At 49.7% G+C, this 24,489-nt stretch overlaps 2 protein-coding genes across 2 annotated transcripts; one reads left to right on the plus strand and one right to left on the minus strand.

Annotated features, from left to right (window-relative positions):
• Positions 1-1,279: 1,279 nt before the first annotated feature.
• Positions 1,280-3,930, plus strand: TP53TG5 (TP53 target 5). The gene is made up of 4 exons (XM_087853542.1): positions 1,280-1,333; positions 1,595-1,669; positions 1,833-1,963; positions 3,435-3,930. The coding sequence occupies exons 1-4, from the start codon at positions 1,286-1,288 to the stop codon at positions 3,928-3,930; spliced, it is 750 nt and encodes a 249-aa protein (XP_087709668.1). The 5' UTR covers positions 1,280-1,285.
• A 5,240-nt stretch (positions 3,931-9,170) lies between these two features.
• On the minus strand, positions 9,171-15,171 carry SYS1 (SYS1 golgi trafficking protein). Its single transcript, XM_045804719.2, has 4 exons — positions 14,978-15,171; positions 14,519-14,758; positions 12,847-12,914; positions 9,171-11,634 (listed from the first exon to the last, which is right to left on the minus strand). The coding sequence occupies exons 2-4, from the start codon at positions 14,678-14,680 to the stop codon at positions 11,394-11,396; spliced, it is 471 nt and encodes a 156-aa protein (XP_045660675.1). The 5' UTR covers positions 14,681-14,758; positions 14,978-15,171; the 3' UTR covers positions 9,171-11,393.
• Positions 15,172-24,489: the final 9,318 nt, after the last annotated feature.

Genomic DNA, 24,489 nt, shown 5'->3' on the forward strand with positions numbered 1-24,489 from the left:
GTACTTGTTATAAATCTGGTTTTGATTTATTATTTTGTTGACTGTCTAGACCAGGGTTTGATCATGGGCCAAATCCAGTACAACTGTTTTTGTAAATAAAGTTTTATTGCAACACAGCCATGCCTACTCATTTGCATAGAATCCGTGGCTGCTTTCACACTACAATAGCAGAGCTGAGCAGTTGCAACAATATGGCCTATAAAGTCTGACACATTTATTATCTTGCCCTTTACAGAAGAAATTTGCTGACCCCTGGTCTAGCCTTAAGAAACTAATGGAGGAGATGTTAATAATGCAATTAAGTGTAAACACATATGTCCCGTCTATAGCTGGTACATTGTAAATAGCACACCATGAAAAAAAATTTGAGAAAACATACTTCCAGTATTGGAAAACTCTGATCCAATACAGCAGATAAGTCGATAGGTCATTGAGGAATGAGCTAAACTCAACCATTTTTATTCTTTCACTTTTGTACTTTCTCCTTCCTCTTTAGTGTAAGTAAAAATGTCAACATTTATGTTGGAGCCACCCTTGTGCACCCGCTGCAACCATAAGTTGGTTATGGATACGAGTTAGGCAGAATCCAAGAGAAGTCACTTGAATGAACTGGCTCTTTGGAATTTACAACAAGGAGTATTGTAGAATTTTATTATGTTAGATTTCTATCAGTAAAATTTATAATAACACACACACACACACACACATTTTGTTTCAGAGAGCCGAATGTTCAACATTTACAAGCACTCACGCTGTTTTGTTTTCCCTCCACTAGAACGTACATTCCTTGAAGGTAAGAACTGTTTTATTTCAGTGCTTAGAATAACAAATGTAGCAGGTGCGCGGTCCACATATGACACGAATGAACAGATGAGCATAGGTGGGAACACCTGGTTTCATGCGGTCAGACCTTAATTTCCAGCTCCACCATTACCCAGCTGTGTGGCCTCGAGTAAATTATTTAACCTCTTTGAACCTTGGCTTCTTTATTTAAAAAGAGGAGATAATTCTCTTACCTCACAGGCCTCTGTCTGGTACCTACTAGGTTTTTCCACAGATGGGAGTTTCCTCCTCACCCTCCACCCCTGCCACACACATACTTCTTGGAGACCCAGCCCTGCCGCTGTCACAAATTTCAGTGATGTCACAGCTCCCCTCCCTGGAAGCTCCAGCACAGCCATCCTGATGGCCAGCCTGAGTGCTGGCTGAACTGAGAGGGGCAGGGAGCAGGTGGTGCCTGGTACCAGTCTTGCTCCATCTGTCTTTGAGGTCTCACAGCCCCAGTATGAGTCCATCAGCAAAGAAGAGGCCCAAGAATAGAATGGTTTCCAAGGTGGGATGTGGGAGTGGACACAGAGGGGGTTGGACTACACCCAGAGCAGGGTCCATCCAGCCTCAGGGGGGGGGGAAGGGAGAGGTGAAGGGTGAAGGGAGGTCAGGAGAGTTAGAATGGTCTCCCCATTTCTGCCCCCAAACTAAGGTGACAAAATGCCCAAAGGTTGGTCAAGCCGTGCTCAGCCAAACGGAGAAGCATAGCGGAGGCGTTCAGGGGGATTGCCCCTGGGTTAGCGCACTCTCTCCCTCTGTCTCGCAGATACTAGATGAAGAGCCACAGGACAAGATACCGCAACCTGTCAGCAAAGTGATCGGGCGGAACCGACTTAAGATGGTGAGACGCCCCATTTTGGTCCTTCCTGGTTGCCAGGCTTGTAGTGACCCAGGAGTCACCAGGCCCAGCACTGAATTGAGTTGAGCCAAAGTCTAGGTGGGGTGGGGGAGGCTACCCCAGGAAAGCTGAAGCTTCTGTTTTCCTGGTTTCTCGACCCTGGCAGGTATTAAAAAACTTGTCGCTCTTGAGGCTGCTCAAGAGCTCGAACCCCCGGATCCAAGAACTGCATAACCTGGCCAAAAGGTGTTGGAATTCACTGCTCAGAGTTCCGAAGATCCTTGGGATCTCCACTGGGTGAGCTCGGCACACCCCTGGCCCCCACTACAGACCAGTGACTATCTTCGCTGGGAACAGGCACTGTCTATCTATGCTGACAAATTTAGAAAACCTAATTTTCACACAGCCTCAACGACAAACGTATTTATTAGCCCTATTTTCCTGACGGGGAGCAGAGGCTCAGTAGATGCAGGGACCCGTCCCAGCTAACTCAACTGGTAAGTGGCAGGATTTGAAGCCACTCCTGTGTGATATCAGGGCTGTGGTCCTAACCATGGTCACAATCATCCAATTATGGGACTAACCACCAACTGGGGCACCACCCAAGCAAGAGGGGCCACTCCTCCTCCTCCTCCTCCCCCTCAAATCCACACAACCCAGAGATTCAAGTGCAGACCAGTCATCTTGCTAAGGCTCGGCTTCCTCAAAAATCATGTCAGAATATTAAGAAAGCTGACATTTATTAGGCACCTGCTAAGTACTTCACAAGCATTTCCCATTTCGTTAATTCTTCACAGCAATCCTATTAGGTAGACAAGAGTTATCCCAGTTTTATAGATAAGGAAACTAAAGCTTTGAGAGGTGAAATTTCTTGCCCCAAATCAGGCAGATGGTAAGAGGCACAAGCATATGTGAACCCCGGTTTGTGGGTCTTGACAGCCTGTTCTCACCAAGCCACTCTGCCACTTCACGCCTCCTTCTTTGTGGGGCTGGTGTGACGGTCCCAGGCCTGATGTACAGCAGACAATCAATGGTGGCAGTTATCACCGGTACTGGCATTATGTTGAGCCTGAGTCCTCGTGCCGCCCCACACACACTCAGCTAGGACAATGCCGCCACTTTACAGAGGACTCAGTCTATTACACACACCCTTGGGGCCAGTCTCCTTCTAGCACCAGAAGGCTAATGCCCCTCTCGGAGCTCCTCTCTCTGTGCTGGCCTCCTAGATGCCAGCAATCAGTTAACACTGGGCTGGAAGGGCCAGGTCTCTCTCATCCCATAGTTTTCCAACCTGTTTAAAGCAGCAGAACCTCTCTGAGTATCATTCCTCAGGCCCCAATTGTGTTGTTGGGCAGAAAGGTATCCTGCCCTCACCCTGCCCTCCCTAGGGTGGGGAGGGCATTTGAGAGGTCTCCTCAGAAATGTAAGGTTTTTTGCAGCACAATTTGAAAACCCTAGACTAGTTCACCCCATCAACTGAAATCCAGAGAGGCAGAACCCTGGCCAGCAGCCTGTGCAGACAACATCTAGTCCTAGGTGTCCTAACCCCTGGTTACTGACTCTCGCCCCCCCCCAACCTCTCTTGGTCCTTCGCCAGTCCTTATCACCTCCCCTGCCTCCACGCACAAGGTCTCTCGTGGTGAAGTTTCTTTTCCAGGCCTCTCTAGCTTCCTCCCGTGAGCTGGCTGCACAGCAATGGTCTCAGGGCAAGGCTGGAGGACCAGGGCCTTCGTCCTGCTCTGCTGACTGCCTTCCCTTCCTGTGCCAGGAGCAGCAATGTCTGCGATAGAGTGCAACAAGATAACGAAGAGCTCCACGAGGCTGAGTGCCCCACGAAGATACTGGAATCCAAGAAATTAGAGTCCACAAGGGAGCCCAAGGTGGGGTTGGGAGAGAAGAGCAAGGCGCAGCAGTCACCTGCAGGAGCATGCCAGAGCGATGAGCAGGTGGCACCTGAGCTCCCAAGGACATCAAAGGATCATGGTCTGACCACTTGCCTTGGAGCCCAGGGGAGGCAATCACCCACTGGGGACCCCCGCATCATCTTCCTGAAGACCTACCAGCACAGGACTCCCATGGGAGACAAGCAGCAGCCAGAAGCAGCTGACCAGTGGATCTGGTTTGAGGGGTTGCCCACACGAATCCACCTCCCAGGGCCTCGGGTGATGTGTCGATCATCTGCCCTGCGCTGGGTGAAGCGCTGCTGTACCCGCTTCTGCTCAGCATCACTTGAGCTCCCTATGTGCCATCCGTACAGAGTGTGACAACACCACTGCCCGGCCAGGGTGAGACACAGGCCCCAAGCCAGCCTTGGAGCTGGGCCCCAGAATCAGAGGCTCAGGATCCAGATTCTTGGGGGCTGTGGCTAGATACCAGTGCCCAGAGAAGGGGAAACCATTGATGGAGGCCACACAGCAGGCTGGTGGCTAGGCTGGGGCCTCTCAAGGTCCAAACAGGGGCTCTGGGGAGGGGCACTGGAAGTGGGGGTTCTGAGGTGGGTCCTCTCACTGCCTGGAGGCCTCAGAAGGGTCCACAATTGCTGTGGCTCAGAATCTCAGTCAGGAGTCTAAGTAAGGGAGTTCAGTGTTTCCAAATGTTGGGGGGAGGGGGAGCAGTCAAGTAGAGCTCTGCCATATCCCATCCCCTCTTAGACCAAATCACCACCCCACATTTGTTTCATTTATGCTTCAAATAAGATTTACTCTGAACAAAAATTCCTTAGGAAAAAAAAAGAAAAAGAAAGAAAGAAAACAAAATACTCCACCCTTCCATGAGAGAACTGAGGTCCCAAGAGAGGAAGGGATGAAGGGCTTGGGGGTCCAGCTGAAAGGAAGGCTTCCCCTTCACAAAACCCCGATCCCCAACCTGCAGGACTTCAGCGGGCCCTGGTCCCTGAGCCTTATTCCCGGGCGGCAGCGCCCCCTGGCGGCCTTCTTAGCTCCTAACACCGAGGTCTCTGCTCACAGGTGGTGTGGCCTTGGACCGGAGCGGGAGGTGTGAGGTGAAGGTGAAGATGGCGCAATCATCTGAGCGGGAGGGATGGGCGGGCATATTCACGAGACTACAAATAAAATCTCCCATTGGGAACTGAAGAATACTACCGCCCGCTCTGCCTGTTTGGGGCTGGAAAGGATGGAGGAAAGAGGCCCTTGTCCGAGGTGGGGAGGGAAAGCGTGCCTCGCGATTTTAGGTTTCTTCCACCCCATTCCCAGGTCCCTAAGGTCAGTCTAGAACGTGGCACAGAAACCAGCAAGCTGCACCCCTCCCCACCCCTGCAAACTGGCCTCCCGAAGAGTGTACTCTGTGAGGTCATAGAAGGGAGACATGTGTCAGGTACTTTCTGGGTGCCCGATGTTCACAATTGCCCTGCAAGCCAAAGAGATGAGACACCGCGGCGCCCAGACAGAAGGTGACTTGGCCAGGATCACACGTCTAGAAGTGGCGGGGTCAGAAGTCTAATCTAGAACTGCTGGCGGCTCCCCATTCCATTTTCCCAATGAAAGGAAAGAGGCACAAGGGAGTATCTATCCAGCCCGTCGTTCATATGCACTGAGCCCCGGTTATTGCAGCGTCGGGTGTCAACAAATGGGTGTCCGCAGGGCCTCGAAATGTGTCCCGCCTGGGTCGAGGAAAGCACCCAGTCAGGCCCAGTGTCACTACAGCTCCTGTGGGACACTACACGCCACCCCCCACCCCCCAATCCCAAGCCCTGCTCGACCCCATCGGGTCAGGGTCGCCCTCTGTCGGCAGGAGCCATAGCCCTGTACATCCAGCTGGGGAGAGGAAAACCCAGGGAACCCGGGCTCTCTGGTGATCTTCCCCTGGAGGCAGCGCAGCGATCAAGGGGTGCAGAGCCCTCCCGGGAGGAATCCAGGCGGTGGTGGAGATACCTCGTGCGAGCGGAAGGAAGGTGAGAGGGGTTCCCCGGAACCCGCCCGCCTGCACCCTCCTCCGCCCCGGCGCTCTCAGCTCGGAGACGGCGTCTCGCGGGCGGGCGCGGGCACGAAATGCACCGCGTTAGCCCTGGGCGGCGCTGCCAGCCTGATCCCGCCGGCGCGGGGCTGCTCGGTGCTGCCCTGCCCGGCTCCGCTCCCGCGAGCCCACGCGCGCCGCTTCCCGCACCGCCTCCACCCCGCAACCTCCACTCCAAGCTGTCCTCCCGCTAGGCTTGCGCTCCGGCCCACTTCCTGGGTAGTCGCCATTTCGGTTTCCTTGCTGGACATCATTAATCCCATCAGTCTTCGAAAATCACCCCTACTCGCTCTTTCACCCCCAGGGCCCTCCATTCCATCAACCTTCGCGCGAACGTCTGTCCGTGCGCGCTATCAGCAGGCGATCAGGGCGGCGCGCTCCCAACCAAAACACACGGTGTTGGCGGCCACCGGCACTAGTCCTCGTGGTAGCCCCCCCCCAGGAGCCCCAAGTGGGGACCTGAAAGGCGTGGGCCTGGGTAAGATTGGCAGCTTCCACTTTGCCGCAAAGGGAGCCAGAGCTGGGCCCAAGGACAGCAGCTGGATGGGCCGTGCCTGTGTGCTGAGGCTGGGAACCCTGGTGTCTGGGGCACCGCTGAGAGGAGGGGCAAGGCTGCAGCGTGAATGGTTCCCAGCAGTGCACTCTTTCCAGCCTTATCCCCACCTGAGCTGGCACTTGGGGCTCAACCTGCCTCCCACAATCCCACAACTGGGGTCCTCCCATTACCACTTTCCCTGTGCTTGACTACTTCAATCTGAGGCTCGTATTCTGGGCTCAGTTAGATCCTGCTTTGGGCAGGAGGCTGCAACACATCTCAGCGATCAGAGGAGACCACCCCCAGAAACAGATCCCTACCAGTTAGCTGGGGGAAAAATTAAAGTGTTTGATTCAGAGTGACTTTTAAGAAGTCACATGACCTCTCCGAGCCTATTTCCTCGTTTGTAAAATAGGGATACTAATATCCAGTCCAAAGGGCTTCGAGCAAATCAGCCTTGATGCAGGTGAAGCCAGTTTGTGAGGTGTTGAACAAATGTCTGTCCTTTTTTTCCTGCCTCCTCCCTGGCCCTGTGCCATAATAAAGCCCCTTGTTTCTCACTCATGAGCACCCGCCTAACTGCTCACCTTTTAGGGAATTAGCTGCTTGTTAAAAAGCCAATCTTATGTTCACATTCACAACCTTTTGCTGTAATGACATCTGGATTCCAGAGACTGTCCCTCTCCTATTCTGGATCACCTACCACTAAACACGATTGGAACATACAAAGGATGAGGCTGTTGAAGATGACAGCTTCTCATCAGTTTCTCATCAGCTGTGTGATGGTAGAGAAAGTTGTTTACTCCTAATCTTCAGTTTCTCTGTCTGCAAAATGGGAAAATAATGGTGCCTATCTCATTGGATTAAGTAAGAATACACAGAAGTCAGTCTGCACTGCATGGCACCTAGGAGCGCAGTACTTGGTAGCTGCACCCCAATCATAGGCAAACCTGTCCCCCACCTAACAGTTGCAAACACTGAGGGAGGGAAGAAAGGTGTCTCCTCTGTAAAAGGAGCAGAGATGGGGCAGTGGCCCAGTAACTCTACCTGTTTAGACTTCTGGATCACTTCCTATGTGCCAGGCACCATGCTAAGTGCTCTACACTAGGTATCTCATTGACTCATCACAACAACACAGGAAGTGCTAGCTTATCCTCATTTTACAAACCAGGAAACCAAGGTAAGGGGGAGTCAAGCAGCTTATCTAAGGCCTCACAGCTAATAATGGGACCCAGGATTTAACCCTGCACTCCATGGCAGCTCTCTCAAGTCCTACAGCCTTGGGTCCTGGCAATTCGTTGTTTTTTGTTTTGTTTTTTTTTGTTTGTTTGTTTTTTTTAAGTAGGCACCACACTCAGCATGGAGCCCAACATAGGGCTTGATCTCATGACCCTGAGATCAAGATTTAAGCCAAGATCAAGAGTCAGGCACTTAGGGGCACCTGGGTGGCTCAGTCGTTGGGCGTCTGCCTTCAGCTCATGGCGTGATCCCAGGGTCCTGGGATGAGCCCCACATCGGGCTCCCTGCTGGGACTCTGCTTCTTCCTCTCCCACTCCCTCTGTTTGTGTTCCCTCTCTCCCTGGCTGTCTCTGTGTCAAATAAATAAATAAAATCTTAAAAAAAAAAAAAAAAGTCAGACACTTAACCAACCAAGTCACCCCGGTGCCCCAGGCCCCTACAATTCTGTCTTGCCCAAACGGTGGCAGGACAGGGATCCCAACCCTCAGCAACCTCTACCCAATCCTGTCTGAATGCTCTTTTCACCACCACTTGTTACTTTCCTACAGAAAAACTCAAGCAAAAAACTTCAATTCCCTCTCCACAGAGCGCCTCTCTTGTGCCCTGAATCTGCCCATACTCCACCCGCCCCTGAAGCTCTGTGCTCCTTGAGCTACAGATACAGGGAGGAGATCCACGTCTGTGCACGGACTGCCCCCCGGGCTGCCAGAGCTGCTACTCTGATCTGGGAAGTCACTGAGCAGCCAAAGTGCTTCCAAGGGAGCCTGTCTGAGCCGTGCACCCCATAGGATTCATGGGGGCCTGGACTTCCCACCCGACCCCCTGGTATCTGCTAGCTGCCATCCCGGCCCCCATGTGGCCCTGATCTGGACAGGGCTGCCTAGAACTGGCAGTTAGGGGCACCCTCTGAGCTAGACATCCCTTTCTCCTTTCCCATCTTCCCTCTGGGTCATGAACTATTCTGAGCACCAGCTATGCACTAGTCTCTTCTCTCTCCAAATGGAAGCTGAGGTAGTGGGGGGTGGGAGGTGGGGGATGAAAGGAAGTCCAGGCTTCAGACCCCCTAGAAAGTCAAAAGATACACCAACTCAGTGGCAGGGTGGAGGTAACTTTCCCTTATCCTTTGGAAATAAAAACATTTCCTACATTCATCCGTTCGCTTGGGAATCTGTGGCTGTATTCAATATACTGGCTACCAGTTCTAAGAAAGCTCGTAATGTTTACAAAGCACTGTATATCCTTTGTACTTAAAACAATACAGTGGAAGGCAGAGGTGACAGATTGTATAACTAATTAAAGAACTTGCATGTCCTTTAACTCTTAATGTCTTCAAAATGAGTTTATTGTCAGAGCCCAAATCCTGGGTCTACCAGTACCTAACACATAACCTCAGGCAAATGCCTTAGTTTCCTTATCCATAAGATAGAGATGATATTTCCTACTTCCAAGCATTGTTGTGAAGATTAGGAAAACAACATGTAAAGCACTTAGCCCACTGCTGGACATCTATTAAGCACAGCTACTTATTACTAAAATGATAAATGGTGCGCCTGGGTGGCACAGCCGGTTGGGCATCGGATTCTTGGTTTCAGCTTGGGTTGTGATCTCAGGGTTGTGAGATTGAGCCCCACATCGGGCTCCCCACCCAGCAGAGTCTGCTTGGGATTCTCGCTCCTCCTCTCTCTCCCTAAAATAAATAAATCAATCTTTAAAATATATATATATTAAAAAATAAAAATAAATAAAATGACAAATATGTCCATGCCACTGCCCAGTTCTCTCTGGAACTTGCCTCTAGACACCGCTTTTATTGATATTTTAGAAAATCGTAACAATTTCAGGGAGGTTGCGTGGCTCAGTTGGTTAAGCATCTGCCTTCAGCTCAGGTCAGGATCCTGGGGTCCTGGGATCAAGCCCCACATCAGGCTCCCTGCTCAGCGAGGAATCTGCTTTTCCCTCTGCCTTCTCCCTGGCTTGTGCTCTCTCTCAAATAAAAAAAAAAAAAATTAAAAAATCATAATTTCATTAAGGTCACACATTTTTCACCCCCAACTGTCATATGGCTCTATCACTGTATTGTTGGAGAAAAAAAAATTGGCTCCCCTGACTTCTGGCAGTTTCCAAAAACCAAATTGCCACTCAAAGGGCAAAGCTTTGTCATTACAGAAGACATGCAGAACAGGCACAGGTCTCTGAAGGAAACTCCCAAAGATGTGTGCCAACACAGCTGGAGCCACCAGCGCCCAGCTGACCAAGGGAGGCAGCAGCCACATGACACGTGCTCTGGTGACCTTCCCCAAATAACGTTAGCCACATGCCTTTATGGTTTGTGGTGTCTGGGGGAAATCCACCAACCCAGGGGAAGTCACCTCAGCTGGTCTTATCTCTTGGACCCTGCAGCCGGGATTCAAGTCCCATTAACAAGCTGCTTCCTTTCAGCTTGGCCAGAGCACTGAGTTACTGAAGTGGCTCACCCTAGCACTTTCCCTGTCTCCCCCCAGGCACGTTCACTCTTCAACTTTCATCCTGTCAGCCTCACCTCCCTACTCTGCAGGGCTGGAAGCCAGGAAGCTGGAAAGGCTTTGTGGGCAGAGAGCTAAACTTATCTGTGAGGCCCTAACAGTGCAAGCTGAAAGTGGACCACACTCTTGGGCAGACTCCAGAGAACCCGAAGAGGAACACCAATGGTTTCAATACAGAAGTGGGTCTAGGCCAAGTGTGTTCCACTAGACACATTCAGAAATCACTGGCCAGAAAAAGGAAACTCAGTCATGGCAGTGCACTCAAGGCAGAGCAGAGGTGGCTGCAGATGGAGGGGGCAGAACACAGGAATTCCCCGCACTTAGTATTTTAACAAATGGGAAGAACAGTCTGGGGTGTAGAAGAGGAGAAGATGGCCTAATCATTCTTCATAGCTTCCCTGTCCGGCTGTGCAGGTCTCTCACCAGCCCAACCATGGCAGTAGAAAGCAAGCACAGGCAAAACCGTGGAAAATACTGTATTTATGTACATAGGAGGGACAGCTGCAAGCCCCTCACAGGGCACACGCCACCCCAAAGAGAAATCTTAGCAGCAAATTCCTATCTCCCTCAGCACTATCAGCACAACCCAAGTTGGAAGGCTGGGCTTCCTGTCTCTGGGCACCTGTCATACCCTTCCCACTGCAGAATTCTCAGGAAGGCAGGAAAAAGGAACTATTGCCAGAAGTGAGGTCCGGTGGGAGCTGGGGTGCCTAGTCACTCCTAGAGAAGAGACAGTGACTCTATCACGAGGGGTGGACCAGGAGCGACGCTGGGACTCTTCTCTGGGTCCTATGGCCTGCTCTGTTGAAAGCTGGCAGCAGCTGGGGACCCAGTAGAGAATTGGAAGAAAGTTAGTCATGGGTTCACGGGTGTGCGCACACATGCGTGTAGCAGGACACAGGCTGTGCATTTTCCTTGTGCTTGATGCCTCCATCTGCCGTCCTCTCCCTGACAGCAGCCTAATACTTTGCACCTCTGCCTCTTTCTGTGGCTACGGATCCAGAAACCGAGTGTTTCTCCAAACGGAATAGCTGCAGTTCAGCAACATGGCAAAGGTAACAGCTGTCCCGGGAAGGTAAGACAGATGACTAGAAGAGTGGTTTGCTCCAATCAGATATCCTTGATTTGGTTCTTTTTTAAAATAACAGGCTGGTGACAGGTATGGTGGCTCAAGAATGACATGGTTCCAATTCTGTTATTACCCTGAAGGAGGTCCCCTTGCTGACCTCCCAGGCAGCAAGGCTTCAGCAGACAGAGGCCATTCTTGCAGCTGTGGTCCTGACTGCTACCTGCCTTCTTGATGGGGCCTCACTATCTCTCCCACACCAACAGACTTCACATTTCCAGGGTTCCTCTCAGACCTGGGCTGGACCTCGTCTGGAGAGTCTGAGCAGCCCAAGGTGCTGGGGAGTGGCAGGGTGGGGCCAAGTGCCCAGCCGGGTGTCCAAAGGACCCGATTCTAGACATTGGATTTAGGGGCTGAGTTGAGGGGGATCTCCTTGAGCTCCGTCCGCATGCACAGGTACTCCCCGATGACAGCCATGAGTGCAATGCACACGGCTTGGACCAGCCACCAGGTCAGCGCCGAGGGGAAACGGGAGCTGTAGAACCAGCAGCCCAGGAGGTGAAAGAAATGGACAGTGACAGTGAAATCCAGACACTGCTTCCCTCGCCGGATGAAGTACAGCAAGCCCAGGGCACTGTGGGGAGAGGACAGCAGTGAGTTGTCACTGGGTTGTCCTGGCCTTAGATCATTTGGGGAGTAGAGACAATTAGGATAACAGCATAGTGGTCAGAAGCAAGCAAGAGAAGTGTGAAGCAGAGGTTACATTAGATGCCTAGGGAGAGCCGGCAGGTAATGCTGGGAGGGAGTCAGGCTGGGTAGAAGAAAAACAAAAGTACAAGCTTGATGAGAAATAGTAACTGTCACTCAGGAATCCTAGGGACTGGTGGGGACTGCGGCACTCTGAAGTATACATGGGCCATTGAAAGTAGGGACAACAAGCTACTTGCGGCTGGGCAAATCCTCATGCTGGAAGGTTGGCCTGGAATCAAATGATCTTCCCATTTTTCAAGAGAAACCAGAAATCTGGATTTTATATATATATATATATATATACACAAAATGTCCTGACTTTCAACTAAGTGGAAAAATGTTTCAAACACACTTGTGGGATGCCAAACAGAACATACCTAGGAGCCAAATTCAGGTGATAGCCCACTCGTTTTCAATCTCCAGTGTAAGGTCAAGAACGGTAATGTGCAAGGTGTTGTCCTAAGTACTTCCCATGAATGAATTCATTTAACCCTTACAACTATGAGATGGGTAATATTATTTGCCTCATTTTACTGATGAGGAAACTGGGGCCTAGGTAGATCAACTTGACCAAAGTCACTAGACTAGTGGGAAAGCTGAGATTCAAGACCAAGTGAGTCTGCCTTCAGAGCCTGAGATCTTGAGCACTACGCTAAGCTGCCTTTCAAGAGGCAGGCGATGGTCACAAGTGGCCTTAAATGTTACCTAGCCAAACCCCTCAGGTGTACCGATGAGGAGCCCGAGGCCTAGAGAGGAGGGAAGTAATTTGGCCAATGGCACACAGACCAAGAACAGAACCGACTTCTCCTGACTACGGGTCCAATCCCTGCCTCACCTCGCTCCACAACAGGGAAGTGATCTGAGATGGAAGCTATCCCACAGGCAGCATGCAGAGTGATGTAAGAGCTTTCCAGCTAGGGCAAAATCGTGATGGAAGGAGCCCTATAATGCAACCAGTCCCAGAACTGGCCTTTGCCACCCACTTTAGTCCACCACTCCCCAGGAACAAGTGCCAGCATGTCTCATGTCCGAATTTAGGAAGTTAGTTCCAGTGCTAGGACCCCAAAAGCTGGAGAGCATAACTGGTGATACTCACCAGGTAAGGGCGTTCAGGATGAAGGACATCATGGAGAGCCGGCCTGGAGGGGTGGAAAAGCCCAGGATCTGAGGGGGAATCACAAATGGAAATATGCTGGAAAAGTGACTTGGCTTGGCAGAGCTCCAGGCTCCAGGACCTCCTAAGGAAAAAGCATTCTCCCCAGGGAACAGAAAACAATAGGGCCCTACATCTATATGACTGCCTATTTCCAACAAGGTGCTTTCACAGACATCCACTATGGTATCTCGTTTGACCCCAAACAGCAGCCAGGAAGAGACTTACAAAGGAAAAGCAAAAGTTCAGAGACTTTAAGTAACTTGCCCAAAGTGATACAGTAAGTAAACAGCAAGAGTAAGGACTATTACAGGGTTGGGCAAACTGAGGCCCCCACCAGTCAGACATCTAGCTTTGTAAACAAAGTCTTATGGAAACGCTACCACACCTATTTGCTTAGTACAGTCTCTGGCTCCTTTTGTACCACAATGGTGGAGCTGAGTAGTTGTGACCTAAAACCTTTACCCTCTTGCCTTTTAAGGAAAGGTCCACCAAGCCCTGATCTAGAATCCAGGTCGTGTGCAGGAGACGGCTCTTCAACAAAGCCCAGGATTCCCACAGGCCCTTCCCAGGAGGACGGAAGCTCCTAATTGGCTACTACTGGACACCCAGTGTGTGCAACTTGCACCACTCTTGAGACAATGCTACTGAATACCAAACATCTGCCCAGCACTGTCAGATGACGAAGGCCTCTGACTTTCATCATCTCCTGTTATCCTCACAACAACCTCACAAAGCTATTGTTATCGTTACTGTTACCTCTTTTCAGATAATACCTTGCCCAAGGGCTACACAGAGAATAAGCAGCAGGAACAAAGATTCCATTCCCGATGTCCTGGCTCGGAGAGCTGTGTTCATTACCATACACCACAGCTGCCTCTCCGATGCAACCATCTCATAGCCCTCCATTACTTGATAAGGCACTTTCATCTTCCGAGGTACCTCTGGGGTCTCTGGGCCTCCTAACATTTTGCTGAGAATTATTCCGTCCAGTTTCCAGAAGAGAAAACAGGCTCAGAAAGGTGAAGCAACTTGCCCAAAGTCCCACGGCTAGTATATTTAGACGTAGATCTGGCGCTAAACCTTTCTGAATCCAAAGTACAGGCTCTTTGCATGCAGTCCACAAGCTCTGCTACTGGTCTCATGATTTTGCAGACAAAAATACTGAGGTTTAGAGGGGACTTGCCCCACATCACACAGGTAGTAAGCGAAATTTAAATTAAGGCCCAATTCCAAAGTCTAGGCAGTTTCTATAATACTTCCATGAATGTTCTTCTATCCACCCCCCTCTCCAATTTGGCACCTGAGAATCTGGGGCCAGGGAAGTGAAGTCACTTTCTCAGAGCATCAGAGGGGAGATGCATCAGGTTGCCTGGAACACAGGCCTGTTCCTTACGATATCCAGCTCCTTTCCTTTGTACTAATAATCTGCCTCAGTTGTCAGTGGTTTCATTTTATGGATGGGGCACCTGAGGCTCAAAAAGAAGAGGCCCCCTTCCCAGGGTCACAAAGTGAGACGGTGGTCCAGCCACATCTAGATCCCAAGGGGGGGTCGGACCCACAAAGCACACCCCATGAGGCCGAGACTCCGCCCGCGCCGGCCAGGGGACCCTACCTCGGCGTCGAACATCTGGTCCAGCGAGGGGCTGCTGCGCACCAGCCCGTCCACCAGCGCCAGCCACAGGCCCAGCGAGCCGTAATAGACGGTCTGCATGAGGACGATCTGCGACAGGATCAACAACGGGTCCCACACGTAGCTGCGAAACTGGCCCGCCATGCCGGCCCTCGGGGCCCGGCCGCCACCCGGGGCCTGGGTCAGCGCCGCCGCGCCATGGGCCCAGGGCCGCCCTGGCACCTGCGAGGACACACGCCTGACCTCAGCCAGCCGGCCATCACCATGGCAACGCCGCCCCGCCCGGGAGTAGGGACTGGGACGGAGGGGGCGAGCCCATTCCGGGAGTGGGAGTGGGGGTGAGGGCGGGGCGGACAGACCCATTCCCAGAGTGAGGGGAAATCCTGCCCATTCCGGCTGCTCGGGCCCGCCCGTCCGCAGGCTCCTTTGGGGTTCACTCACCAGTGACGGACTCGAGGCTCGAAGCGTCCGAGCGCGTCCCAGCCTCACCCGCTGGCTCCCCAAACAGCGCTGACAGACAGGACCATGGAGGAGAAGGCCTACCGGCCTAGAGAGGCAAAAGTCCAGGGACCGCGGCTGCGGCAGCGGCAGCGGCGACGGCTTAGGAAGGAAGCGTTTCCGGGGACGGCGGTGGAGGGGGCGGGGCCGACAGTACGCAGGCGTAATGGGTGCAATCTTTGGCCGAGCCACCTAGAGCTGGGTATGGGCTGCTGGGAAGCGAAGTATGCTCATGCGCAAGATGAAGATTGAGGGCGAACGGAAGTGAGGCGCGAGAGCTGTAGAGCTTGCGTGCCCTCTACAGGGGAATCTTGAAGAAAAGGGGGGCAGCCTGGAGAGTAGGGAGAGGGGTGGGCAAGAGCCCGGGAAAGGTGTTTAGGAATTAACATAAATAGAATGTAGATTCTATTTTCTTCTAAAGTCTGGGCTAACTTTAAATGAACGTGCCAGCTCTTCCACGCAGGACTTTGCCACTGTTCACGTTTTACAGATGACTAAGGGTCAGAGAAGGAAAGCAACATACGGCCTCAGAGACATAGAGTTAGTGGCAGTCAGGAGTAGAATTCACGGGCCAACATCGCAGCACTAATTTCGTGCTACTGGGTGCCAGGAAGGTTTGGACACGTACGAATGGGACAGTCCCTGTCCTCTGACACAACCTAATTACTAGGAGGCAAAGTAGTGGGTGCTTTATAACGTGGGTATCCATTTATATTTATATATACATATATATTTAAAATAGAAGAAAGGACAGGTTCTGAAGTCATACCTGGAAACAGGTTCTGACCCTGCCTGCCACCATAGCTGCTTTCCTTCCGCCTCCTCTGAGTCCACATAGTGTACACAGTCAGTAAATATTTGCTGAATGAGTCAAAACAGAGAAAGAGTAACAGCAAATTGATGAATCACTTTATTCCTGTCCCAGCTGACCCAAACCCCTCACCTTCATTGAGCCTAGATCCCCATTCTCCAGCATGGAAAAAAAGGAAGTAACGGATTCCAGGAAAAGAAGGTGGGTTTTAGAGCCAGCTCTACCAGCTGTGTGACTAGCAAGCCACTTCCTTCTTTAAACCCCAGCTTCCCTGATTACGAAATGAGGAGTTAGACAAGATTAACGTTTGCCAACATTCAATCTACCCTCCACTAATTAATTCCCCATTAAAAAACTTATCAAAGACACATGTAATTGCCAATCAGAACTCTGAACAGCATGTGGTAATCATATTATCACCTTGAGTTGATACAATTCTAGACAAAAGTAAAGAAATGTGAGACTTATCAAGAGTAAGTATGTGGTTTCCCTTATCATTTAGAAATATTGTAAACAGTTCCCTTGGACTCCAGTTTGGAAGTTATTAAGGCCCAAAGGTTTCTGAGGTGCTTTCCAGCTCAACCATTCTTTTAGGCGCCTCAACTCGGATCAACAAAAATATATTCAAATCCCTCCAGTCCACTGATTACCCATATGATCTACTGTTTCTGAGAAAATGTCTTCTGTTTATCAAATACGTATGTGATCTTGTTTCATCCTCACAATCTGAGAAAGTGGATATTATCCATCTTTTTAAAAATGAGGAAACAGAGGCTGAGAAAGGGAGCGTGACTCTACATAGGTAAGGGAGCTCATAAGAAACTAAGCAGTTTCAAACCCAAAACACCACACTCCAAAACCCAAATAACCATTCCCCAAGGGGAGAAAGAGAGAGCCAAATAAATGGTTGAGTAGTGAGAAGCTCAGGAAAAGTGCTCGAGAGGCTTGACCCAGTTCCCGCAAGCAGCTTGGTCTTCCTTCCAAGTGCCGGAATGTTTGGCTCCTCCTGAGTCAGGCCCCCTCTCATGTCACAGCTGGGCCCTCTCCACCCATCACCTCCCACGGACAGAAGGCCCTCCCTACCGGTGAAAACACAGGTAGCCTGAGGCTTTAGGGCACTGAATTGCTGGGGTCTGACGTCATTCTTGGAGCCAGGAGCTCGCCTCTGGGAAAGCCCCAAGGGCCTGAAGGACAGCCTTTTACCTGGAGGATTTCAGCTCTTGAAGTCCCATCTTTCCAAGCTTGGGAAATGGGGCACCATCCTCTGTCTTAATCTGGGTACAAGGAAACCAAGAGCTGGGAAAACCACAGTAACTCCCCTGGCCCATTTTGAGAATCTGACGACAGGAAGCCTGGAGAAGAAGAATGATCACAAAGCCTGAACTACGGCCCCAGGGACCTGCCATGTGACCTTGGGCAAGTCCCATGCTGGGTCTTAGTATGCCAAAGTATAAAATGAAGGAGGAGAATTGGACTCCAACTTCCAAATGCAGTCCCTGGCCTTGTGCCATCTGAATCAGCTGAGGAACATATTATATTGTCAGATTCCCAGGCCTTGTTGCAAACCAAAGTCTGAATCTCCAGAAGCAGACTGCAGAAATCTGGATATTTAAAGAGCTCCCCAAGTGATTCAGAGGTACAGCCAACATTTGGTAATTACAGAACAAGATGATCTGTAATTGACCTCAAACCAAATCCTCCTTCTAACAGAAAATTGCTCTGTGACCTTGCCATGCCCATGGCTCTCATTAGGCCTCAGGGTGTTTTTTTTCCATCTGAAATCTGAGGGGGTTGGACTAGAATAGCTGATCTCCAAGGGCCCTTCCCACGCTGCTGGGTCTGTGGTTCCAAACTTATGAATGAAATTTTAAACTTTAGGTCAGAGAGCGAATGACAAACAGCCACAAGCTGGGACAAACTGTCCTCTGGGTGCAGAGAAGAGGAGGGCCTCTGGTTACTTGGTTGCTTACGTCACTTCCACACTGAACTCCCACTGTGGGTTTGTAAGGTCAACTCTTGTTGGGATCACTTTCCAGATCTCCCCACCCCATAAATCCCTTGAGTGATGTCCTCATACAGGTCTGTGGGCTTTGAGCCCCGCTTATATTCGAATCCTAGCCCTACTATTATCCTGCTGGGAGACCTTCGGGAAACTACTTCATTTCTGATTCTGTTTCCTTCTCTATAAAAATGGCTATGAGAATAGTACCCATGACATGGGCTGTCCTGAGGATCAAATATGTGCTCACCCTACTACTACCTGATAGGCAGTCAGCATTATGTAAACGTTAGCAATATTAATTATTGTTATTTCTTCCCTTGGAATGTGGGAGTGGTAACACCGGATCTCTCAGATTTATGGAAAAGATCTAAGTGGATGTCAGATAGAGTGAGCCCAGTGCCTGGCACACAGTAGGAACTCAGTAAATGCAGTACCTTCTTTTCTTAATCCCACCCCACCTGCAGGGTTCTCCAACACCACTCTTTCTCCCTTCCTCCCTCCCTAGGCTTCCTGCTCACGTGATCCCTTTCAGGGAATGTCTGACGAAAACATTTCAGGAGAGACACGTGTCTCGAGGACAGGTTATGCAACTCTGCGCTCACACTTTTCGGAAACCCCATGTGGGAGGTTGCATTTGGCTGCCTGTCCTTCGCATGGGTTCTGGCCAGTGATTTCCTCTCTCAGAAGAGAAACTGGAGAGAAAGAACTCATCGTTGTCTGTTTTCTCCTTCAGATTGAGAACACTTTGTTACCCAGAGTATTTTTTTTTAGAGAGAGAGAGATAGAGCAGGAGCCGGAGGTGGGGGAGAGGGAGAGAGAGAATCTTAAGCAGGCTTCACGCCCAGTGCAGAGCCTGATGCGGGGCTCGATCTCATGACCTGAGACGATATCAAGAGTTGGACACTTAACTGACTGAGCCATCCAGAGTATTTTAAGGGCTGTGTGTGCCTCTGAGGAACACTTGCTGAGTTACCTACTGTGTGCCAGACACGTACATGATCTCACTTGATTCTTACTTAATTTCTAAAACAAGCTTGTAAATTGTAGATACAAGTAATAGTCCCACTCAATAGATAAAGAACCCAAGGTTCAGAGAAAGGACACCATTTAACCAAGGCCAACTGCCAGCGAGTGGTAGAGCGGGAACTCCACCCAGGCCAACCCGACTCCACATGCTACCTCTTCCCAATGCATAGTAGGAAATGCACTGGACATTACAGTTTACACAAGGCTTTCACCTACATGATCTTCCTATCATTCCGACAGCCCTAAGGAGGTAGGTATGTACATCTTCCCCATCTTACAGATGAGGAGACTGAAGCTCAGAGGAGGAAGCTCAATGGTCAGTGCTTTTCTGCAAATCATCTCTATGAAGAGTAGATGCTGCCAGGGGTTCCAGCAGGCAGCTGGGCCTCTGGGGGTATTGTTTCTCTCTCTCTCTCTCTCTCTCTCTCTCTCTCTCTTTTTCTTTCTTTTTTTTTTTTTAAGATTTTATTTATTCATGTGACAGAGAGAGAGAAAAACAGAGAGTCCAAGTAGGGGGAGCGGGAGAGGGAGAAGCAGGCAGTGGAGAGCCTGATGCGGGGCTCGATCCAGGGACTCCAGGATCATGACCTGAGCCGAAGGCAGACACTTAACTGACTGAGCCACCCAATCGTCCCTGTATTGTTTCTTTTGAATAAAGAACTCTTTTCCAGGGGTTGGTTACCAGGTCTAAGACACCCCCGGAGAAAGAGAAGTGAAATTTTCTGAAAAGAGTTGCTCCATTCCCCAGGCTTCCTGACCCTGCCGTGTGCTATACTCTCTGCTCCTCCCTAGAAATCATTCTTTGCTCTGACGTGAAGAATTCAAGGCTTTATTTTAAAAAGAAAGCTGTTTTCTTCTCCTCCCTTTTCACCAATCAATCATTTGATAAATATTCACTGAGCATTTACTATATGCCAGGAACTGAATAAAGAAAATAAAAAGAAAAACTCTGACTTCAGAGAGTGTATGTTCTCACGGAGGAGACAGAGAATAAATACGTCAACCAATAAGGTAAAACTTACCATCCAGTCATGAGAAGAGCTATGAAGATGGGGGAAGGGGGAGAGAACAATGGATGCGGGAAGCTGAGAGGGATTACTTCAGAAATGGCAGTCAGCAAAGACCTCCCTGAAGAGGCAGCATGTGAGCAGAGATGTGATGGAAGTGAAGGATGAAGCCAACTGGTATCTAGAAAGAACATCCGAGAGAGAGAGGGCACCCAAATGCAAACCCGTGAGGCAGGGATGAGATTGACATATTCTCCGAATTGCAAGGCCAGTGTGGCAGGAACAGGGAGCAGCGGAGGCTACGGCCATCAGCCCTGGCCCAAGAATTTCCAGCCTACAGTTCATCATCACCTTACCACACCCCCGGGAGCTCTTTGGGTTGGGCAGGTGGGGGTAGGCAGGAGGGATGAGAGGAGGAAAGTAGATTCATTCATTCACGCATCCGACAAATACATATTGAGTACTTACGATGTAGCAGGTGCTGTGCTAGAAACCGGACTTAGTCCCTCCCCTTGGGAAGCTTCTACACAACAAAGACAGAAAACAGAATCATGATGGTAGAAATAGAAGTTGTAGTGAATGCTGGGAAGGAAGCGATGTAAAAGAAGTTGGGCAGGAAGACAATTTGGCCTCAGGGGAAGTTCTCTCTGAGGAAGTGGTAAAAGGAGTAGACCCTAAAGATGAGGGGAGGTAGCTGGGGCAAGGATGTACCGGGCAAGGAGACGGTGTCATAGCCCGTCATAGCCCCATCGTCACGGGAGGATTCTCGTTTATTGGAGGAGGAAACAGACCCATGGTGTGGGAGGACTGAGCATGTCATAAGTCAAACGGCTGGGGAGGCTTCAGCTGACGTTCTTGTCCTCACTGCCCCATTTCCGCTGCACCAACAGCTTTTGCTATTTGCAAAGAGCAGATTCTGATTTCTTTTTTTTTTAATTATTATTTTATTTTATGTTTTTTAATCCTGATATGTTAGTCACCATACAGTAAGTACATCCTTAGTTTTTGATGTCATGTTCCATGATTCATTGTTTGCGTAGAACACCCAGTGCTCCATGCAATTCCTGCCCTCTTTCATACCCATCACTGGGCTAGCCCATCCCCCCACCCCCTTCCCTTCTAAAACCCTCAGATTTTTGCCCAGAGTCCATAGTCTCTCATGGTTCGTCTCCCCCTCTGATATCCCCCCTTCATTTTTCCCTGATTTCTGTGGCATCTAGAAAATAGTTGCACTATCTCCACCTTGACCAGATGTTGGACGGAGGCTGGGGGAAAGGACCTCGAGGGGGGCAGGAAAAGTTGAGGGGAATGGGAAAACTCAGCTGGATGCTGGTAAAGTGGGGCTCAGAGTGGCCTGCTCTGCTCCTTGCACTCCGGCCCCAGGGCTGCAGCATGTGAATCCCATGGTGCTATGCCTCCCACAGGTAAGCACTCAGATGATGGTCTCTCAAGGACGCAGAGGACATACGGCATATGGAAGGAGCTCAGGGCTAGAAAACAAGGGGTCCAGGTTTAGATGAAACTTTGTAACCTGGACAACTCACTTCACCTCTCTGAGCTTTATTTCCTCAACTATAAACTGGTTGTAATAACATCAGCCCTGGCTACCCTCTGGGATGGTTTGAGGTATGTAAATGCAATAACTTAGACAAAATCCCTTTGAAGAACTGTCTAGCACTCTGTGAATGGTTGGGATTTTTATTACCTGTGCTTTTCTCCAGCTGTCAGTGTAGGGGACTGAAGGGGAAGCACAAGTTTAGTATGTAGGAGATTCTCAGAGAGACAAATCTCTCACCTCTTTTCCAGCATCTTCCTCTCTACTCCTGGGGATGGAACACTTCAAAACATTCCTGTGGGGACAATGAGATACCACCTCATACCAGTCAGAATGGCTAAAATTAACAAGTCAGGAAATGACAGATGTTGGTGAGGTTGTGGAGAAAGGGGGACCCTCTTACCCTCTTGGTGGGAATGCAAGTTAGTGCAGCCACTTTGGCAAACAGCGTGGAGGTTCCTAAGAAAGCTGAAAATAGAGCTACCCTATGACCCAGCAATTGCACTACTGGGTATTTACCCCAAAGATACAAAGGTAGTGATCAAAAGGGGCACCTGTACCCCAATGTTTATAGCAGCAATGTTCACAATAGCCAAACTATGGAAAGAACCCGATGTCCATCGACAGATGAATGGATAAAGAACACACACACACACACACACACACACACACACACACACACACACACTATGGAATACTACTCAGCCCTCAAAAATGAAATCTTGCCATTTGCAACAACATGGATGGAACTAGAGGGTATTATGCTAAGCGAAATAAGTCAATCAGAGAAAGACAATTATCACATGATCTTACTGATATGTGGAATTTGAGAAAAAAGGGATAGAATCGTAGGGGAAGAGAGAAAAGAATGAAACAAAATGAAACCAGAGAGGGAGACAAACCATAAGAGACTGTTAAACTTAGGAAGCAAAATAAGGGTTGTGGAGGCGGGGTGGGGGAAATGGGTTAACTGGGTGGTGGACATTGGGGAGGGTATGTTTTGTAATAAGCACTGTGTATTATATGACTGATGATCACAGACCTGTACCCCTGAAATGAATAATATATGTTAATTAATTGAATTTAAATTAAAAAATAAATTTAAAAAATTGTTTTTGTGGGGAGAACAGGAATCAGAGCTATCAATTCAGTGGGACAATATAGTGAGACTGAATCAGAGAAACCTGATTTAATCCTGTATTAGTCAGCTGTTGCTGCATAATAAACAGCCCCTCCAGATCACAGTGGCAAAGAGCAACGGCATGTATTTCTCAGTCATAGGTTTGCAGGTCAGCTGGGGCAGCTTTGTTACAACTTTGTTGTCACCCCCTCCCCCAGCCTGTTCTCCCATCTATAAAACAGAAGTAACACTACCAACTTCATGGGGTCAGAGTGAGGATGATGTTCAACACTCCCTTCTAACTAAAGATACCCTCTTTCAGGGTATGTTATAAGGCAGGTGATGTTTACCCTCAAGGCCGACTAGTAATTCAAGAAGCAGTTTGACCTAAAAATCCTCACTCTGGGAGACAATGAAGGCCATTGGCAGTGCCAATCAGATGGACCGCCCCCCAAACTCAAACTAGAAAGAAAGTTAATAAGTCAGTCAAAGAGAGAGGGGCACACATCCAGGAAGAAGAGACACCCTCAAATAAAGACCACCCAGGCTTTAAGAGCTGGAGATAAGGTGGCCGGCCCCTGGAGTCATCTCAGTTCTTGATGTCCTCCTTTCTGTTTTAGTCTTTAGCTCTCCTGTATCCTTCTAATAAGACCCAAGCCCTTTTTTCTTAAGGAGTGTGGAGTGAGACATGGTCCTTTGATATTGCAGTGGCTGCACATACAGAGAGGATGCACATAAAATTGCCAGCCCAGAGCTTGGCATATAATAGGTCCTTAGCCACTGGAGGCTACTGTTCCCTAATCAGGGAGCTGCTTGAGAGCAAGGGCAGTGTCTCATTCACCAGGATTTTTCAATAAACCTCTCACATAGAAGATGTTCATCAAATGTTTGTTGGATAGATGAGCAAATGAGTGAATGGCTTGTGTCTGAATCTCTAAGGACAAACATCCAAATGGCATTCATTCATTTATCTGCACAACAAACATTTACAGGACACTGAGTTAGGCCAGATCTTGGGCGAGATGTCAGGGACCCATCCACACGCAAGACAACATCCCTGCTCTCATGGAGCCTTCATCTGGTGGGGAAACAGACGATAAACAAGGAAAAGGGTAAAGACATGATGTCAGGTGAGGAAAGTGTTATGACAAAAAAAATAAAGCAAAGCAAGGAGAAAGTGATTAGAGGGGGTGGGGCTATTTTTAGAATTCTTTACCATCCTTCCAGTGGGTGCTGACTCACTGTGTGGGCCTTGGTTTGCCTGTCTTACGATGGGGGTGCTGTTGGGGTGAACGGTCTGGGAGGGCCCTTCCTTGTCCAGTGTTCCCAGGTTCTGTGGTTATGCAAGGCAGTGGCTGGACATTCCATGGCCTCTGGAAACTCCAGGCTGTCATTATCTGGAGCTGGAGAGAGATTTGCATGGAGTGAGGAAGACCAAAGAGGGTTGGCACCATTCTGGGAGAGAGAGCCCCACGCCCACTCTCTCAGCTGTTCTGAAAATAGTGACATGATTACCTGTTATTTACTTCGTGTGAGGAGCTTTTGGCAAGAAAGCTCCCCAACTCAAGACTCTAGAGGGAGACCTCTGTGATCATAAAGACGGGTGTCGTTTTTGTGGTGGGTGTTGTGCTAAGCACCATACTCTCAACACGCATGGCTCCCAAGTTACTAAAGGGAAACTGAGGCACAGAGCGAGGTAAAGTGTCTTGTCTTGGGTCACACGGCAAGGATGATAGCCCAGCTCTCTCTGACCCTGAAGCCTGTGCCCTTAATCTCCAATATAAGAGAGAAAAGGACGTTTGCCCAAGAAGAGGGACAGATGGAGTGACAGGGGCCTCAGGGGAAGGAAAGAGGAGCGCTAGAAGGAAAAGGCGAGAAGGTTTTGAGAAGCCTTCCAAGAAAGGAGGCACTTGAGCTGAGCCATTAAGGACAGG

Source organism: Ursus americanus, chromosome 22, assembly GCF_024610735.1.
Source record: "Ursus americanus isolate L20-20 chromosome 22, mUrsAme1.1.p, whole genome shotgun sequence".
Classification (NCBI taxonomy): domain Eukaryota; kingdom Metazoa; phylum Chordata; class Mammalia; order Carnivora; family Ursidae; genus Ursus; species Ursus americanus.

Excerpts from the sequence above, each read along its gene's own strand:
- TP53TG5 (XM_087853542.1), top strand. The coding sequence starts at position 1,286 with ATGAGTCCATCAGCAAAGAAGAGGCCCAAGAATAGAATGGTTTCCAAG. Across the intron at positions 1,670-1,832 it reads GGCGGAACCGACTTAAGATG|GTATTAAAAAACTTGTCGCT; the intron begins GTGAGACGCCCC and ends CGACCCTGGCAG. Across the intron at positions 1,964-3,434 it reads ATCCTTGGGATCTCCACTGG|GAGCAGCAATGTCTGCGATA; the intron begins GTGAGCTCGGCA and ends TTCCTGTGCCAG.
- SYS1 (XM_045804719.2), bottom strand. The coding sequence starts at position 14,680 with ATGGCGGGCCAGTTTCGCAGCTACGTGTGGGACCCGTTGTTGATCCTG. Across the intron at positions 12,915-14,518 it reads ACCAGATGTTCGACGCCGAG|ATCCTGGGCTTTTCCACCCC; the intron begins GTAGGGTCCCCT and ends ATTCCCCCTCAG. Across the intron at positions 11,635-12,846 it reads ATCCTGAACGCCCTTACCTG|TGCCCTGGGCTTGCTGTACT; the intron begins GTGAGTATCACC and ends CTCTCCCCACAG.